This window comes from Cervus canadensis, chromosome 22 (genome assembly GCF_019320065.1).
Source record: "Cervus canadensis isolate Bull #8, Minnesota chromosome 22, ASM1932006v1, whole genome shotgun sequence".
Lineage (NCBI taxonomy): Eukaryota > Metazoa > Chordata > Mammalia > Artiodactyla > Cervidae > Cervus > Cervus canadensis.
Genome location: NC_057407.1, coordinates 17695575 through 17713237, shown reverse-complemented (window position 1 = coordinate 17713237; position 17663 = coordinate 17695575). Strand labels below are relative to the sequence as shown.

Here is a 17663-nt window from a genome sequence, read left to right as displayed (position 1 = left end):
GGGAGTGAGCCGGGGAAAGGAAGTACAGCCAGTACCGGAGTTACCCAGCCAGGGACCACTGCGGGAGCTGGTGCCTCAGAGATGCTCTGAGGGGCGAGAGAGCTGGGGTGCTCCTACCCCTGTTCCTTGGTTCTTCTCAGGGAAGGCTTCTGGCCTGCCTCAGGGCACAAAGGAGGATCTGGAGCCAGAGAAGACCTTCAGGCCAAGAAACGCTGGTGCTGGCAGTGGGAGGCCAGGGCGCATGTACGCAGGGTAGCTCCTTACAGACAACAGAGGTCTGGGCCCCGCGAGGACTGGTTTCTACCAGGACAGATGAACTGACCTCGGCCTCCTGTCCCTCCCCGTCCCCGCAATCACAGGGCCAGCTCAGCTCGGGCATCAACATGCTGAGCCTAAGATCGCCCAGCCCGGAAGCTCCTCACAGAGCGGAGGCCCTGCTGCTCTCGTCAGCTGATTTCTTCTATCCTCAGTCTCCCATCTCTGCCTCCATCTCCAGGGAGAACCTGCCTCACTGCACCCCCCCTAAATACATGAGCCCAAGAGGGGAGCCGTCACCAAGCAGGGGAGAGCAGGAAGCCCTCTCAGCTCTGCATGCAGAGCAGGGGCTGAAATGTGGGAAGGGGACGTCTGATGCCCAGAAATGACGGCAGATGGTGTTTGGAAGGCGACCAGTGGCAGCATCCTTAGGGACAGAAGTGGGGACCCATGCCATAGGCTCTGGGCTCCCCACCATGGCCATCTTCCAGCCAAGTCCCATCTCACAGATAGGGCCTGCTGGGCCAGAGGGTGTGCCCCCTGGAACCCGCATCAGGGCCCATTCACTCCCATTCCAGGTGCCGCCACTCTGCAGACATGCCCGTAAGACTGAGGGTGGCCCAGGGTGACGGCTGCTGGAGGGGAGGGTGGCAGTTTCAGAGCGTGGGCAGGCAGGGTGGGCTGTCCATATGCAAGCATGCCAAGCCCCCCGCCCCGGTGCAGGCTGGAGTGGGAGACGGGTGAGAAGAGCGTGGGGCAGGCCATAGCCTGAGGGCAGGGACCTTCCTTTGTTCTCTGTCCAGGGTCTTGCAGATATTCAGGGTAGCCAGGGCCAGGTTATGGAAAAGGTCCAGCTTCTGGATTCAGAGATTTCAGGCTGTGAGACCCGAGGCGGGTGACATCTCTTGAACGTCAGTTTTGTCATCTAAAAAATAGGGGTCACCATAGAGACTACTTCATGAGATGGATGTGAGAATTAAATGATACTCTGCAATAATCAGGGGGAGGGACCCAGAGGGGCTTCACCCCCCGCCCCCTCATTCCATCACTGTCATTCAGAAGCAAGACAGTCATATGTTAAAATGGAGAGGGAAAAAAATAAAAGGATAAATCAAGTTTTATAGCGCCTTATTATAAACATGGATGTAACCATAAGTCATGTATGGATATGAGATGTGGACTATAAGGAAAGCCGGCAAAGAATTGATGCTTTTGAGCTGTGGTGGGAGAAAACTCTTGAGAGTCCCTTGGACTGCAAGGAGGTCCAACCTGTCCATCCTAAAGGAGATCAGTCCTGGGTGTTCATTGGAAGGATTAATGCTGAATCTGAAACTCCAATACTTTGGCCACCTGATGCGAAGAGCTGACTCATTTGAAAAGACCCTGATGCTGGGAGGGATTGGGGGCAGGAAGAGAAGAGGACGACAGAGGATGAGATGGTTAGATGGCATCACCAACTCAATGGACATGGGTTTGGGTAAACTCTGGGAGTTGGTGATGGACAGGGAGGCCTGGTGTGCTGCGGTTCATGGGGTCACAAAGAGTCGGACACAACTGAGCGACCGAACTGAACTGAACCATAACTGATGGGGAACCAGAAACAAGCCTTTTGAGAGCAAGTCACCCCTTCCCACAGGAGGCCAAAAGAAAAAAAGAGAGATATGATGGCTTTTCAGAGTGAGAAGATAGTTATCAGAAGGCACGCTTCATTCTTCCAAACATCTGCTGTTCCTCCCAGACAAGAGCCAGATTTTGATATCTGGTGACAGCTCAAACAAATGAGTGTTTCTTTCAGAGCTCCCACTTTCGTCTCAGAGTCGAAGGGCCGCCATGGTCATTGACTGGAGGCCTCCATGTTACAGAGCAAGTTGGCGGCTGGGCTTGCTTGGGGGACTTGACTTTGCCTCTGAATTCAAGGGATCCCCACAGAATTAATAAGAATCAGGGCAGCTTCCTGGGCACGGAGCCTGTGAGCAGGGCGGTCACACAGGGCCTCTTGCTTAGAAGAAACTTGATTCCATGCTCTGCCTTCACTGTCTTGAAATGATTAATAATTTTTTCAACAAAAGGTCCACATTTTCATTTTGCACTGGACCCGAAAGATCATGTAGTCAATCCTGCTAGTAATTGTACCTCTATTATAATGCACTTACTGTAAGCCCAGAGTCATCGTCACCTTTGACCTTTACAAATATGCTCTGAGCAGGGCTATTAATCATCCTCGTTTGACAGACGTAGCCCCGGCTTTGCGCACCAGGCCACTCTTGCCTGTCCTTCCTCTGCCTTCAAGAGCCCTCTGCATAAGTGACGCTGTATCCAGAGTACTGTTTGCACTCTCAGTATGTTCATTTAAATCAGCTCACTCTCTTTTTTTTTTTTTTAACCTAAATAAATAGATCTTAAAAGGAAATTATATCACTGCCCTAAGTTGAAAGCCATTATCATTTTTTATGCAGGGAAGGTGACCATAAACATAAGCACAACAGAAAAAAGTTATCTGTCACTGAAGCAAACTGCATGCTGATACCTGCCCAGGTGCTGTGCCTAGACCTGCTCTCTGTTCACTCCAGAGATCTCGCAAGAGCGGGCGTGCATTGGAGATGCAAAGGGAGACGTGCTGCTTGACCTAAGCTGGAGAGTTGTTCTCTCTGTGACCCGAGTTGCCCAGTAGGTGCACCCGCTAAGTCAGCACGGACAAGCTGGGTGCATCTGAAACAGTGTAGAGGGCGGCAGCCGGCAGTGTGCAAAGAGCCCAGAGCCCTGGGAGAGGACTGTGCTCAGAACCTAGGTGGTGGGGTGTAGACCGCCAAAGGCTCTTACCTCAGCTGCAGCTCAGAATTGCTCGGGAAACACTCAATATCCAGAGCCCGCCCCAGGCCAGCTGAACGAGGGTGCCCTCACTCTCTGCAGGTGAGCTCAGCGTCCGGCCACCCGGACCCTCCAGGATCATTAGGGCTAAAGGAGAAGATGAGGATAGCCATCCATCTTTCCCCTAAATGACCAGCACCTCGTTTTTCGTTTCTCCCCCCCAGATGCTAGCCTCCTGGCAAAATTCCTTAAAGAAATTTCAGAGCAGATGCTGGTGCTGGTGGCCTCCTACGACGACCCAGGGACCAAGTAAGTGGGAACCTCTGCCTGCACCGTCCCTGACGATGCCAGGGACGCACAGACAAGGGGGAAAAGTGAATCGAACACTTACTGCATGCAAGCCCTCTCCTGCTATCCTGAGGCTCCAGCTTCTGGCAACTTCTCCTAAGGAACCAACCAGACAGGCGCACAAAGGGATGTTCTTGGGGATTCATGACAGTCGTCACAACAGTGAAAAACTGGCCAATTAAAATACATCAATTAAAAAAAAAAAACTGGCCACCCTCTCTGTCTGGTTAATAGCCAACTGGTGACAGAAATCATGATGTATGGCAACGTAGAATGTATTATTATATAGACATAAAAGAGAAAATACTGCCTCAGAAATGATGATGTAAAAAAATTTTTAAAAAAGAAAGAAATGGTGATGTAGAAAATATTTAAGGATCTGGAAGAATGTTCACTCTTTAGCATTAATTTTTAAAAAATCAGGTTACGAAAGAGTTGGTATAATCCCACAGTGCATGAGGAAAAAAAACATGAAGGGGATATAATGAAATTTTACAGTGATTATGTCAAGGGCAGGTGAGACTGTAAATCATTTTTAGTTACTTTGTGAAGTTCCGTATTTCCCAGTGAACCTGCATTATATTTGTAAGCAAAAGCAGGACCATTTTAACTCCTCTCCAGCCTTGCAGGGTGGCGTTCGAAGGGGTGTCCTGGCTGCTCCCCACTCAGAGCTCCTCACTGCCACCCACACTGGAGGTGGGGTGGAGGGGAGCCCAGGAGAGGCTCCCCTTCTCCCATCCCTCCTCACCGTCCTATCTGGTCCCCTGCAGGATGAACAAAGAAATCAGGGAGCTCTTCTCCAACTTGGGCAGCACCCACGTGATGCAACTGGGCTTCCGGGACAGCTGGGTCTTCTTAGGGGCCCAAAACTTCAAGAGTAAAAGCCCCTTTGAGCAGGTGAGTTCCTGGCAGCCTCCTTGTCCCAGTGAAGGGGGAATGGGGGGTAAAGGGGACGATGCCAAGGACGGACAGAGAAAGGCTGGGGTGGCTTGCGAAGAACACACGGGTCAGTGTGAGGAGGGCCACCCAGCTGTCGTCCACCCCAGAGGTCAGGGTGGACCGACTGGCTCCTTCTCCAGTAGGAAGCAGCCTTGGCCATTGTGCAAGGAGCTGGGTCCCGTATAAACACATAGATAAGTAGATAAGTACCAAAAAGGAGAAGGGAAAGGGGGTGGGTGGGGGGGGATGAAAGGAAATTCAGGCATGGAGGAAAGGGAAAGGAATGTGGAGATGAAGCTCGTGTGATGTGATGGGGGAAGGGGGAGTCCAGAGCAGAGAGTGGATGCCTATCTTCTGATCCCCACTGCAAGCCCCTCCTCCCCACCTGTACGGGGGCAGGTTTGGCCAGGGGAGCCCCAGGTTCCCTTCTAAGTTCCCTGTGGAGAGGGTGAGCTTGCACAAAGAAGGAGACACAAGGAGGCCCCCGCATGAGTATGTGGAGGTGTCAGGACAGACCCGTGATCTGAGCTCCACAGTCAGGACCCAGGGGGCGACCCAAGCAGAGGGCACCTGGGAGGCACCCAGGGTGGGGCTTGAGGTGCACTCGCTGGAAGAAGGGGAAGTCAGTGGAGGGTTGGGGACCCCAAGGAAATGCTGCAGCTTGTCCCCACCATGCGGTCATCTGTGCATCCCCAGCTCAGAGCAATTCCAAAACCTGGGAGAACTGGCCAGGCCTCCCCAGCATGAAGCTGGCCAGTCTCTGGTGGTGAGAACATTCAGCTTTGCCAGGACCCAAGACAGGAAGCCAAGGGTCAGGCATATGGGCCCACTGAGGAACGCAAACGCTGGCCTGAAGGCAACGGGGAGCCATGGTAGGCTTAAGCGGGAGAGTGACCAGATCAGATGGATAATAAGAAAGCCTAGTATTCAGCAAGTGCTTGCTCTGTGCAGACACGGCTGAGCAAGTGACCTGCAGGGTCTTATTTAGCCTGACAGTGATCATGCATCACATCTCACAGACGGGGATCCAGAGCCCTGGAGACGTTTTAACCGGCTTTCTCTGTGATAGGGACGTATGTCTCATCCAGGTCTGCAGCCTCCGCAAGGCCTTCCTGTCCCGATACTTTCAGAACGGCCTCCCTGGCTGTGCAGACAGCACTGTGGAAGCGGCCCGCGTCGGAAGGAGGCCTGGACGGGGCGGGGCTGCGGGCGGCAGAGAAGGGGCGGAGTCGAGCCGCCAAGTGCGGAGCTCCCGGGAGGCGGGCGGGGAAAGGGCTGAGCCAAAGTGGGCGGCTAGGGGTCATGCCTAATGGCCTGGTCTGTGTGTGTGTTTCCAAGAGAACGTATTCAGGTAGTCATAAATTACTTATTTAAAAAAAGAAGGAATAGTTTAAAGTAGCTTCACCCTCCGGGGGCAGGGGCTTCAGAGTGCCCCTGTGGGCGGTGCCGAGGCAGGACTCCCTAGGTAGAGGCTTGACGAGGCGCTGTTCCTCTGTAAAGCGCAGATTGCAGACCCAGCAAAACTAGGCCAGTTACAGCAAAGGGGAAGCACGTGAGTAAAGTCAGCACCACCTTTTCCCTGGTTTCTGTGATCAGTTCGCTGCAACCCAACACCCAAATATGAACCAAAGACCCCAAACTGATTAAAAGCATCCTGTCCTTTGTTCTCACACATGAAAAGCTGGGTTTTGGAGAAGCCGCATCTACAGTTTATTTTTTCTTCCTAAAGGTTAGTTAGCCATAGTTATCCCACTGGGAGATTTTTATCATTTACATCTTTCTTCCACAAATTAAGCCTGAGCATTTTATGTTTTTTATTTTTTAAATTTCATAATATATATATTTTGTGGAAGTATAGTGTTCCAGGTACAGCAAGCCAATTCAGTTATACATATGCACATATATTATTTTCCAGATTATTTTTCCATTATAGGTTATTATAAGATACTGACCATAGTTCCCTGAGCTATATGGTAAATCTTTGTTGCTTGTTGCATACCTATTTTTTAATTAAAAATCTAGCATTCTAGTCATACTGAGTCAAACAAATAGAGTCAAAATATCATGAATTTTTAGTCAGGCAAAAATTCATTAAGTTTTCTAAGATATGTATATTGTACATACTATTTGTATCAGTCAGTCAGTCAGTTCAGTCGCTCAGTCAGTCAGTTCAGTCGCTCAGTCGTGTCCGACTCTTTGAGACCCCATGAATCACAGCACGCCAGGCCTCCCTGTCCATCAACTCCCGGAGTTTGCTCAAACTCATGTCCATCGAGTCGGTGATGCCATCCAGCCATCTCATCCTCTGTCCTCCCCTTCTCCTCCTGCACCTAATCCCTCCCAGCATCAGGGTCTTTTCCAATGAGTCGACTCTTCGCATGAGGTGGCCAAAGTATTGCAGTTTCAACTTCAGCATGAGTCCTTCCAATGAACACCCAGGACTGATCTCCTTTAGGATGGACCGGTTGGATCTCCTTGCAGTCCAAGGGACTCTCAACAGTCTTCTCCAACACCACAGTTCAAAAGCATCGATTTTTCAGTGCTCAGCTTTCTTCACAGTCCTACTCTCTCATCCATACATGACCACTGGAAAAACCATAGCCTTGACTAGAAGGACCTTTGTTGGCAAAGTAATGTCTATTTGTATGTATGTATACAAAAGCTTTTCTACTATGCTTGATAAAAGCCTGAGCATTTTAAAAACCATCTCTTGTTTTAAAAAAACTTTTATTGGCGTATAATTGCCTTACAGTGTTGTGTTACTTTCCACTGTACAGCAGTGAATCAGCTATATGTGTACATACATCCTCTCTCTTTTGGATTTCCTTTCCATTTAGGTCCCCACAGAGCCCTGAGTCAAACTCCCTATGCTCTAAGTGGGTTCATTTTAAACATAATCTTAACTGATATATTCTCTTTACACATTTCTTTTTAATATTAATTAATATTACACAGTGGTTCTACCACTTGCTAGCTGGGTAGCCACAGGCAGTGACTTTGGTCCTCTGTGCCTCAGTTTTCCCATCTGTGAGCTGGGATGATAACAGTGGGCACTTCTTAAGCTACTGTGAGGATTAATTGCATAAAGTGCTTTCTGCCTGACATAGAGCAGGCATTCATGAATTGCTAGAATGCTTCTTTTTTGTTTAAATTGAAGAATAGATTTACAATGTTGTATTCGTTTCCACTGTACATCAAAGTGATTCATCAAAGTTACACATATATACATATATTATTTTTCATATGTTTTTCCATTATGGCTTATTACAAAATACTGAATATAGTTCCCTGTGCTATAGAGTAAAACCTTGTTGTTTATTCATCCTATATATAATAGTTTGCAGCCAAGTTGCTTCTTTTTATTCTTGTGGTTGTTATTTTAATTTTGGTTAGTATTATTTTTTATTCAGTATTGATTTATTGATAATGAGAATTTTAAAGGCAGAAAAATGAAAAAAAAATCTATTCACGATGCATGAATATATATTCTATCATATAAATATATCTTACTTAATTCGGGAATTTGCCTTGTTTGCTTTTTTAGATTTTCTCTAAGTTTGTGTTAGGGGTTAGTTGTTATTATTATAGTTATTATTATTGTCGTTTGGGATATCCTGGCGGGGCTGAAGCTCTTCAAGCACCACTTCCCCAATGCTTGTTGCCACCCACCCCACCCTCCAGGGCATGACAAGCAGTGACTAGACTCTGAAACCTTGGGCAAGTTGTCCTCCACCAGCCTCAGTTAACCTGTTTGTGAAATGGGCTAGAAATATCCCGCCCTCCCCCACCCCCCATGGGGCAGTAGTGAGGATGAAATGAAGCCATTTAGGTTTTAAAACACAAGGCAAATGCAGGCTGAGTCCTAACACAGTCAGTCTCTCTCTCTCTTTCTTCTGTCGCTCTAGTTCTTAAAGAACAACCCAGAAACAAACAAATACGACGGCTGGCCAGAGCTGCTGGAGCTGGAGGGCTGCGTGCCCCGAAAGATATAGGGTGGCTGCGGCCCTTCCTGCCTGGGGCCGGAGGCTGCTCCTGCCTGACCTAGGGATCGGAGCCCAGGATCACTGCGAGTCGGACGGGCAGGAGCTGACAGACAGCAGAGGAGAAGTGGGAGCAGCCGTGGGACATGGAAAGCACTGAGGGCCCTCCAGTACTCTGCCGGCTTCCTCTGCTGGAAACAAAACCTTCCCTGGGTAGACGCATCCTCTCCGGAGCTGGCCAGCGTGCACTGGTCCTTCCGGAGCTGGCTGTCTGTGGAGAGAACAGGTGTGCTTTCCCTAGGGGACCGCTGACCGTCGCTCCCGGGGGAAGGACAGGACAGACTGCCTGCACCTGAGCACAATTAAACTTTATTTTTGGTGATTTCAAACCAAATTTCCCGCCCCTTTGCTGTGCAGCACTTCCCCGGGGGTGGGAAGGGTCCAGACAGGGTTTGCTCAGCCCCATGTTCCCACAGGTCAGCAATGATGTCAAGCCCCTGGTTAGGCAGCTGGAAAGGAGGCTGGTTTTATAGGGATCTCATTTAGATATGAACGCATTCTTGGTTCCCAGCACGAGGTGTAATACCCACAGGAGCAGAGAGGGCCGGAGGGCCAGACACAGCGGACACAGTCTTCCACTGCTATTTGAATGAGAGCTGCAGAAAATCTAGAGCTGGTGAAGGGGAGGACGCGGGGAGATCTGAGAAAGGCTGGGAGGAACAGCCAGACTGGAAGGCTTCGGGGAAGACATCCTGGCTGTCTCCATGTGGGGATTTCAAGTACAGGTTGTTTATCTGGGAAGGGGCTCTGGAAAACAGCCATAAAGGGCAGGGAAGTAAGACAGGGAAGAGAAGGCAGCCCAGCAGGGGTGTGTTGTCGACTCTGCTGCCGCTGTGCGTGGTGAAACTTAATCCCAGGGGAACCCCTAGGAATTGGCGTCCAACACGCACCTCAGAGATCTCAGGAGAGGTGAGGGAGCTGGGGTGCTTACACAGCGGCTCCCATGGGCTGCTGGTGTTATGAAAGTCCTGGGCACAGTCTAGTCTGCCCTCCGTGGGGGAGAGCAGCCATCTTGGCTTTGCAGAGAGTCCTTAGCCAAGAGATGTCAATACCAACCACGGGAGGCCACTGAAGTGGAAAAGCCTGAGGGATATGGTGGTGAGACCCTGCCTGGGGTCTCTGAGAAGGGCCGGGGAGGGACAGACCAAAGCCTGGGAGGAGGCATGGGGGCAGAAAGCACTGGCCCTTGGGCTCCTGAAGCCTGTACCAGGGAGAGCGCAAGGCTCATGGAGAGGACGCCCAGGCCCCAAGCGCAGACTCCCCGAGCGGTGGGACAGCAGAAGCTGAAGTCCTGTGCACTCCACGGGTGTGGGGCTCACAGTTACCGAGTTCTGGGGACAGACAGGGCTTCCGAAGGGCCGAGAGGGCCTGGGGTAGAGGAGGACGGTGTCTGGGAGCCTTCACCAGGGGCCTTGGCAGGTGGGGGCGGGGGCTGCAGTTGCATGAGGTCAAGATCAGTGATCAGAGCCTGGTAAGACGGCAGTGAGCAGGCCTGGCTGAGGAAGTCAGAAGGCGCCTGGCCGGCCACCCTGCCGATGCCGCAGCCCCATGCCTCTTCCCCAGGCATGGCAGCTCACTCTCAGGGGAAGTTTGCCGGCCCCACCCGACCCCCTGCACATCCACATAACGCTGGCAGCAATGGGAGCAAGCAAACAAATTTGCCCCATTCCTCCCTTTTTGTTCCAAGTGGAAGGCCCTCTCCCCACACCTGACATGCTGCATCCCCCGTACCCTTCTGTCCTTACCCCCCAGGACCAATGGGTCAATCTTGGGGCAGGGGGGTGGGGGGCGTGCTTCTGAAGGCCCTGGACCCCGACCAAGCCCCTCAGCCTCTCTTAGCTGACTCGCTGTAATGGGTGGCTAGCCGCCGCAGGCAGGGTGGCTGGTCAGAAAGGCCAGGCCCAGCCCTGCGTGCTGGCTCTGCCACCCTCTATCTGGACGAGCAGGTCATGTCACCTCTGGGCCAGAGTTCTCCTTTGAGAAATGGGGGCAAAGGGCATCAGTCTCTCAGGGGCTTGTGGGCACTAAATATGATAAAGTAGCCATATCACCAGAAGTCAAAGAAGAACATACGTATGTACGATGTTTGGGGAAACATCTGGCCAGACAGCCCCTCTGGGGATGAGGGTGCAGGCAGTTTGCATTATTACCATACACTACTCTTGTGTATGGTATTTTGGGGGATTTTTTTTTTTTTTAAGACAAGCAAAAATATCTCATAAAATTAAACGAGGACGAATAAGACTGCTAAAGGGAGGCCATAGCCAGGAAGGAAGGCAGCGTTCTCGGCAGGGGCCGCGCGTTAAAAAGGACCACCTGGTTATGGTGCTTTTCTGGAAACTGCATTTGCACAGCGCTTCAAAGAAGACTGAGAAAACGCCAACAGGACGAATCAGAGAATTGAGGAAGGGTCTCCTGGAGATGGGGAGCTTGGAGAGGCGGCACAGCGAGAAGGTCGGTGCCCCACCCCCCCACCCCCTGTCCCAGCTTGTGCTCAGACTGGCTGGTGGGTCTGCACTCTCCTTTAGAGAACTGCCCCGGGGCTACGCAAACCTTCTTTGCTCCCGAGTGCAAAGAAGAGAGGCCAGGAAGTGCCAGCGTTCACATGAGCCCGGGCTGGTCCATAGCTGATGACTCCCTGGTCTTGGGGCGGGACCGCCATGAGGGGTAACGCACGCATCCCCCAGAGTCCCCTGTGGGCTCGAGTTAAAGCTGGGACTTTGCCTGAAATCATCCCTTCGCTCAGTTCCTTCCTCTTCCCCATCCTGCCCCGTCCTCCAGTCCTTCATAAATCGCTGGCATGAAGTCGTATCCTAAAGTTGGCTTCTGAGGGACTTTGGTCCCTCCCCTAGGAGAGGCGGTGGGCATGGCCAGCGGGTAGGGCTGAGCGCAGGCCTGGACTAGGAGCCAAGACCACCCTGTCTGGACGAATTTTCCTTAAACGCCACTTCTTGAAGCCACGCTGGGCCTCGCTGGGGCTGGCGTCACAAACCACCCATCAGACTCCCCACGTCATCTTCAGGGCATTGTGGTCACTGTAGGGACCCCCAGGTCAGGTCAAGACTGGGGCAGGATAGAGAATCCAAAAAACCAGCCATCGAGAGCTAAGTCTATAACACTGAGTCTACTACCCTCCTGAGGGTCAGCTCCCTCACTCACCTTCTATGTGTCAGAAACTGGGTGTCTACCGGGGACCCCCCGATGAAGGAAACGAGGCACGTTCCTGCTCGTAGTCCAGGTGGTCACAGATGAAGATGCAATGTGGCTTGATGAGGACTATGTTGAGGGAAAGCTGTAGGGTCAGGGAAGGCATCCTGGAGGAGGCAGCACGCACCGAGCCCTGGGAATGTGCCGGAGTTCACCAGGCCACGAGGGGAAAGCGGCGTGTGCCGGGCGAGGCAGGAGTATAAAGGAGGCCCGCAAGGGGCACAGAGAGGGTGCCAAGCGCTGAGCGGACGGGGCGAGGGGGCCTTGTGGGCTAGGCGAAGGGCCTCAGACTCTGTCCAGGAGCTGTGGGGATACACTGAGAGATTTAAGCTGAGGCTGGCATGATCGGATTTGCAGTTTTTAAGACATTCCTCCTGGCTGTTGTATGGAGAAGGGAGTGGAGGCAAGAGGGTCAGTGAGGAAGCTGCTGTGTCATCCGGGGAGAGTGGGTGGTGGCCTGGCCAGAGACAGGATGGGGGAAAGGGACCAGTCTCAGGGGTATTTGGGAAATAAAATGGACAAGACTCGGGAACTCACTCTCTCATCATCGGGGTGACAAGTCTTCAGGAATCCCTGCAAGGAACTCATGACCTCAGAATCTGGGGTTTGCATTTCCCTTCATCCTTCCCACCAGCGTGCCAGTGCTGTCTCCCAGAAGTGAGGATGGGGCCATGAGCGGAGCGGGTGTTCCCCAAGTCACAGAGAGGTCTTTCCAGTAGCTGTAATTCTGGTCCTCACCAGTAGGTGGCAGCCCAAGATAGAAAGGGAAGGATGGTATGTTCATCCAGGTCTTGGGAAAGGCTGGTGCTTAATAGACTGGTCCCCTGGGACTTGCCAATGGGCAGTGGACTTACCACCACTATTAAGAGGCACATCACAACAGCAGTCCCTAACTTCTCTGGAGACTTGGCTGTCATCCAAATGGGCTCTGCACAGAATTTTACATGAGTTACCTCATTTCATCCTCATAGCCGCCTGGGATGGGGATCCTCATTATTCCTGTTATGCATACAGAAAATGAGGCTCAGAGAGGTCAAGTAACTTGTCCAAAGTCACACAGCCAAGAGCCTCAGAATAAAGATTGGCATCCCGGTTTATCCCCATCACTACAGGAAACATACTCTTTCAGAAAAACTTGCCCTAAAACTACTCTGAAACTACTACTGTTTTCTATCCCCCTTTACCTTTCCGTCTTGACTCCCTCTCCCTTCCTCCTCCTCATGCATGCCTCTGAAGACTTCTGAAAATTGCCAGAGGTCTCAGCATCTACCGCCATTCTCTGGGAGAGATGGAGGGGGCTGGGCTTGGGAGACCTGGAACTCCTCTGTTCAGAGCCCTGCCGCGTACTGCAGGCCCTGCTTCTTTCCACAAGGCTGTGGGCCAGGAAGGAGCAGATGTTTATCTGCTTTTTGCAGATGAAGGAAGAAGGTAAGCATTGTGCCCAGGCCACACGGTGAGACCAGGCCAAGCTGGATCTGGCTAGTCCTGACCCTCCACCACCAGCCGTTGTTCCACAAACCACTTGTGTATTTCAAGCATCGCCCCTGCAGGGACCACCATCCCCATTCCTCCTGCCCAAGGTGCAGGGTCCAAAGGCTGGTTTTCAGACCCCTGTCCTGCCAGGAGCGAGGCTTCAGACATCCAGTCAATCGAGGCATCCAGTCAAGCCAGCTTTCAGTGTGGCTCATAAGCCCTATTTCAGCAAGACTCCAAACAGGTGGGGAAAAATTAATAAATGTGTAAAATTCCTTTTTCTCCCTTCCCATGTCACCAAGAGCCAAGCCAGTGGATAAATATGGGATGGCTGCCAACAGAGTTTGGTCTTCAGGGTTGACTGATGGCGCTTGTACTGCTGGGGCTGACGGCCAGTCTAGTCACCGCTCTTTCCAGTTTTGTGGGTGTTCTTACTGCGGGAAATCAGAAGCTGTACCCCTACTGTGACTGGGACAGGGGAAGAGACAGGGGCTGAACCCAGGAGAAGCAGCAGAGGAAAGAAGCCACACTTTTGCTTGGCGGGAGGGGGCAGAGGTGCTGGGGGAAATACAACAATAACAGCAGCATTGATAATTGCCACGCAGGGAGCACTTGCAGGGAGCACTTGCGATGAGTTAGGGCCGCGTTAAGCACTCTACATACTTAAGACTTTTTCATCGAATCCTGCATCATTTATTTATCCCCTCCACCAATGTATGGGCTTCCCTGGTAGTTCAGATGGTGAAGAGTCTGCCTGCAATGTGGGAGACCCCGGTTCAATCCCTGGGTCAGGAAGATCCCCTGGAGAAGGAAATGAAAACCCACTCCAGTATTGTTGCCTGAAAAATCCCACGGACCGAGGAGCCGCCAGTATGTCCTCAGTGACTGCGGCATGCCAAGCACTATTCCAGATGCAGGGGAGTGAACTGAGGGAGAAGACAGACCAGTCCCAGTCTCCGTGAGACGCCATTCAGGTAGGGATGACAAGCAATAAACACAGTTTCCGACAAGTGCTGTAATAAATACTAAACAGAGAGCTCTGAAGGCCACAGGAAGTCTGGGAAGGCTTCTCTGAGGCAGGGATAATTGAGCCTAAAAGATAGAGAGTAAAGAATCATGCCAAGATTTTAAAAACAAAAGAAATGAATTCAAGGGAGAGAGATGGGAAACATTTCAGGCAGCAAGACCAAAGGTGCTGAGGTGAGAATAAAAGGCGTCCGAGCAGGAACTGTCAGGGAGAGGAGGGTGCGGCAGGTGAGGTCCCAGAGGCAAGCAGACTTGCTGAATCAGACCTGTGGACCACAGGGGATTCCATTCTATGGGCAAAGCTGAGTCTAGAGCACCTAATCCTGCACCCTTCACCACCAGCTGCCTTTTCATACGTCATCCATGTCACAAACCATCACTGTGCCAGGCTCTGTGCCGGAGGAAAGGGAAGGCCACCGGGGTTTCCCCACCCAGCCAGCTCTTGGGAAAGGATGCTGTGCTGAATCAAACTGCTTACCTGGGACTTGCCAGCGGGCAGCGGGTCGATCATCGGTATTAGTAACAGCGGAGTAACAGCAGCATCTAAATTCCATGGACAATTGCTATCGTCGAAACCTGTGTCAGAGCTTTATGTGAATTACCTCATTTCATCCCCACAGCCCTGTGGGATGTGGGACCGCTGTCATCCCAGTTTGGTCGAGAGGAAGATTATGAAGCAGGGAATGACGTTTAAGCTTTAACAGGACAATGGCTTCGGCTGCACACACCTTCCCTTCCAGCCCTCAGAGCAGCACCCCCTGTGAGCTGTGGTTATGACCACCCCACCACCAACTCACACACACACACACACACACACACGTGAACAACCCAGGGCTCAGAGGTCAAGTCATGTGAGGAAAAGAGCTGGACTCCAGGCCAAGGTGACCCCAGCCTTAATCTTGCCCAGGCCGGTGACAAGCAGCAGGGAGGGGGTGGAAATGAGGAGGACGGTGGCTGCTGGGTGACACTGAGGCCTTGGCCCCCAGCCTGGAATCCGGCCTCCAGATATTTTCCTGGCCTGAGCCCAAACCGGCCGCCCGGCTTGGACTGCTGCTCTGGTGAATGAAGCATTCTGCTCCGGGCATCTCTGCTCCGGAGAACCCCAGCCCCGAGTGCCTTCTCAGATCTGTTCTTAACAGGCTGAAACAGCCTCAGGGTCACATTCCCACACAGACCCTCCCGATCCCTGCCGGGCCTGTCTGCCGGCTTGATGGTCAAGCCCTGCCCTCCGGGCTGCCAGAGGTCACCTGCTACACCCCAGCTGCCTGCTCTGGTGGGGAGAGGACTGCTCAGCTCCTCCCTGGGAGGGGCAGGAGTGCGGAAGGTGAGGAACCATCGGGACCCCAGGAGGGCCGCGGCTGCCTGGGGACAGCAGGCCCCTCCGTCAGGATCAATCACCCTAAGCCTGTCTGAGGAGCAGCCGGCTTAGGAGCAGCCGTGAAAGCCGCCTTTGTGCCCAAGGAGAATGAGCCGCAGGAGGACGGGGGCCCCTGGCCCAGGGCACCCCTCGGGCCCCGGATCCTGAAATAACACCGAGGGGAGGACCCCCCGGCCTGGCCCCGGGCCCAGCCAAGCCCGGTGCCTGCTTTGTGCCATGGGAGCTGCCCAGGGGAAGAAGGTAGGCACCCCCAGGGTCCTGCAGATGCCCTGGACGCGGGGAGGGAGGCTGTGCCCGCCAGGTGGGGTCCCTCACACACTGCAGATCGGCCCCCTCCTTGAGCTCAGCGCTAAGATTTCATGTAGAATCCTGGCTGGGGCTCAGGGCAAGGCCTGCGTCCAATCTCTCCATCTCTGAATCAGACCTGGAGCCGCCTGGCCTCTCAGGCTCCCTGGTCTTATACACACACACACCCCTTCCTGTCCTGCCTCCAGGTTCCCTGACCGCTCCCCGAAACCCCCACCCCAGCACCAGGGGAGCCTGGCAGAGGTGACGGCAGGGCAAGAAAACAATAACCACCATTGTAACTAACTGGGCTAGCCAGTTATCACCAGAGGTAGGGCCAAGGGCAAGTTATTGAAGCTCTTGGTAGCTCATTTCCGCATCTGTGAAATGGGGACATTAGTAGTCACTACCTCCCAGGCTTGTGGTAGGGATTAAAAGAATTACAACATGCAAAGTGTTTGAAAGAGTGCCTGGCACATAGTGGGCTATATACAAACTATGGCCTGTTGTTGGTAGATTTGTCTTCATATTATTATCCATCTATCCATATTGTCCATCCATCTATTATCCTTCTAAGTCTGGGGTCTCCATGGGGTGGGGGGAGGGAGTGTTGTAGATAGCACAGCCAGGGCGGTGTTTCTGCAAAAGAGGTCTGTACACCCCTTGTGTTGGCTTTAAACATGGGGGCGGGGGAAGGTGTGGGAGGGGGCTTGTTAACCTGTCACTATCTCAGGCCTCACCCAGAGCTCCTGGGTCAGAGTCTCTGAGGAGGGGCTGGGAGTCTGAGCCTTTTCACACTTCTTGGGGGAATTTTGGCACACTCTCACAGCCATACCAGGACTGCCCACCAGCAATGTGGTCAGGTTGCCAGGTCCCAGCTCCTCCACCCACTTCCTGTGGTGAGGAACCCCACCCTCTGCATCCCAGTCCTCATCTGGGAAGTGGGGTGGGTGCCCGTCTCTGGGGGGTTCCCTGAGATGCTGCCGGTAAAGTGCTTATCAGCTTCCTGACCCCCAGAGGGCCCCATACACAGAGATGCTAATCCTCACCCAGCTGTGATGATCTATTGTATTAAAGGCAAGGAAGTGAGGTTCACAGGCCAAGTGTGACTTCTTAGCCATTGTGGAAGAGGGCAGGATTTTGAACCCCTTCTGCTTAACTGCAAACTTTCTGCCAACCCAGCCCATCCCACACTTTTCAAATTTAAAGAAGAGTACATCATGGACCTGTGGAGGAAGAACTCTGGTCCTTAGTTTCTCCATTTGCAAAATAGGAGTGTTGGGCTAGATAACCCCTGCATGCATGCTAAGCTGTGTCCGACTCTTTGCAACCCCATGGACTGTAGCCCACCAGGCTCCTCTGTCCATGTGGATTCTCCAGGCAAGAATAATGGAGTGGGTTGCTGTGCCCTCCTCCAGGCGATCTTCCCGACTCAGGGACTGTGAACCCAGATCTCCTGCATTGCAGGCCGATTCTTTTTTTTTTTTTTTCCCCATTTATTTTTATTAGTTGGAGGCTAGTTACTTTACAGTATTGTAGTGGTTTTTGCCATACATTGACATGAATCAGCCATGGATTTACATGTATTCCCCATCCCGAGAGGCCGATTCTTTACCATCTGAGCCGCCAGGCCTCCTAGTGCTGGCCTCGCTTCCCATTGCAAGGCTGACTCCTGCCTGTAGGCGTCAGTATGGGTCACCTGCAGTCAGGGCAGGAAGGTGATGAGACACAGCTTCTGGAGTCCCAGAGCTGCCCTAGCCCTGGCCCCAGCCCCAGCCGATCCCCTCTTTCAGAAACACTCTTTCCGCTCCTCCCCTCTGGATCCTATCGGTGCTGAACTTGAGGCAGGAAGTCATCATGGAAGCCAGGTTCCCAGGCCTAAAAATGACCCTAATAAGGTCTGT

At 52.4% G+C, this 17663-nt stretch overlaps 2 protein-coding genes and 1 long non-coding RNA gene across 6 annotated transcripts in view; 2 read left to right on the top strand and 1 right to left on the bottom strand.

Annotated features, from left to right (window-relative positions):
• The window catches only part of FAM3D (FAM3 metabolism regulating signaling molecule D), a 43050-nt gene extending 29776 nt beyond the window's left edge, over positions 1–13274 (top strand). For 3 of the 4 annotated variants that reach the window (XM_043442020.1, XM_043442022.1, XM_043442021.1), the window contains 3 exons: positions 3288–3372; positions 4182–4308; positions 8256–8719. In XM_043442020.1, coding sequence (XP_043297955.1) covers positions 3288–3372; positions 4182–4308; positions 8256–8342 — 299 coding nt within the window. In that variant the 3' untranslated portion in view covers positions 8343–8719. Of the gene's footprint in view, positions 1–3287; positions 3373–4181; positions 4309–8255; positions 8720–10744; positions 10845–13012 lie in introns of those variants that run through there. The other variant, XR_006264379.1, reaches the window with a different exon arrangement.
• Positions 10761–14988, bottom strand: LOC122424324. The gene is made up of 3 exons (XR_006264380.1): positions 14575–14988; positions 12452–12596; positions 10761–12324 (listed from the first exon to the last, which is right to left on the bottom strand). It is a non-coding gene; the product is annotated as an uncharacterized LOC122424324 (long non-coding RNA).
• A 158-nt stretch (positions 14989–15146) lies between these two features.
• FAM107A (family with sequence similarity 107 member A) overlaps positions 15147–17663 on the top strand; it is an 86254-nt gene continuing 83737 nt past the window's right edge. Inside the window, exon 1 of the mRNA XM_043442026.1 lies at positions 15147–15714. Within this exon, the coding sequence (XP_043297961.1) occupies positions 15691–15714 (24 nt within the window). The 5' untranslated portion in view covers positions 15147–15690. The remainder of the gene's footprint in view (positions 15715–17663) is intronic.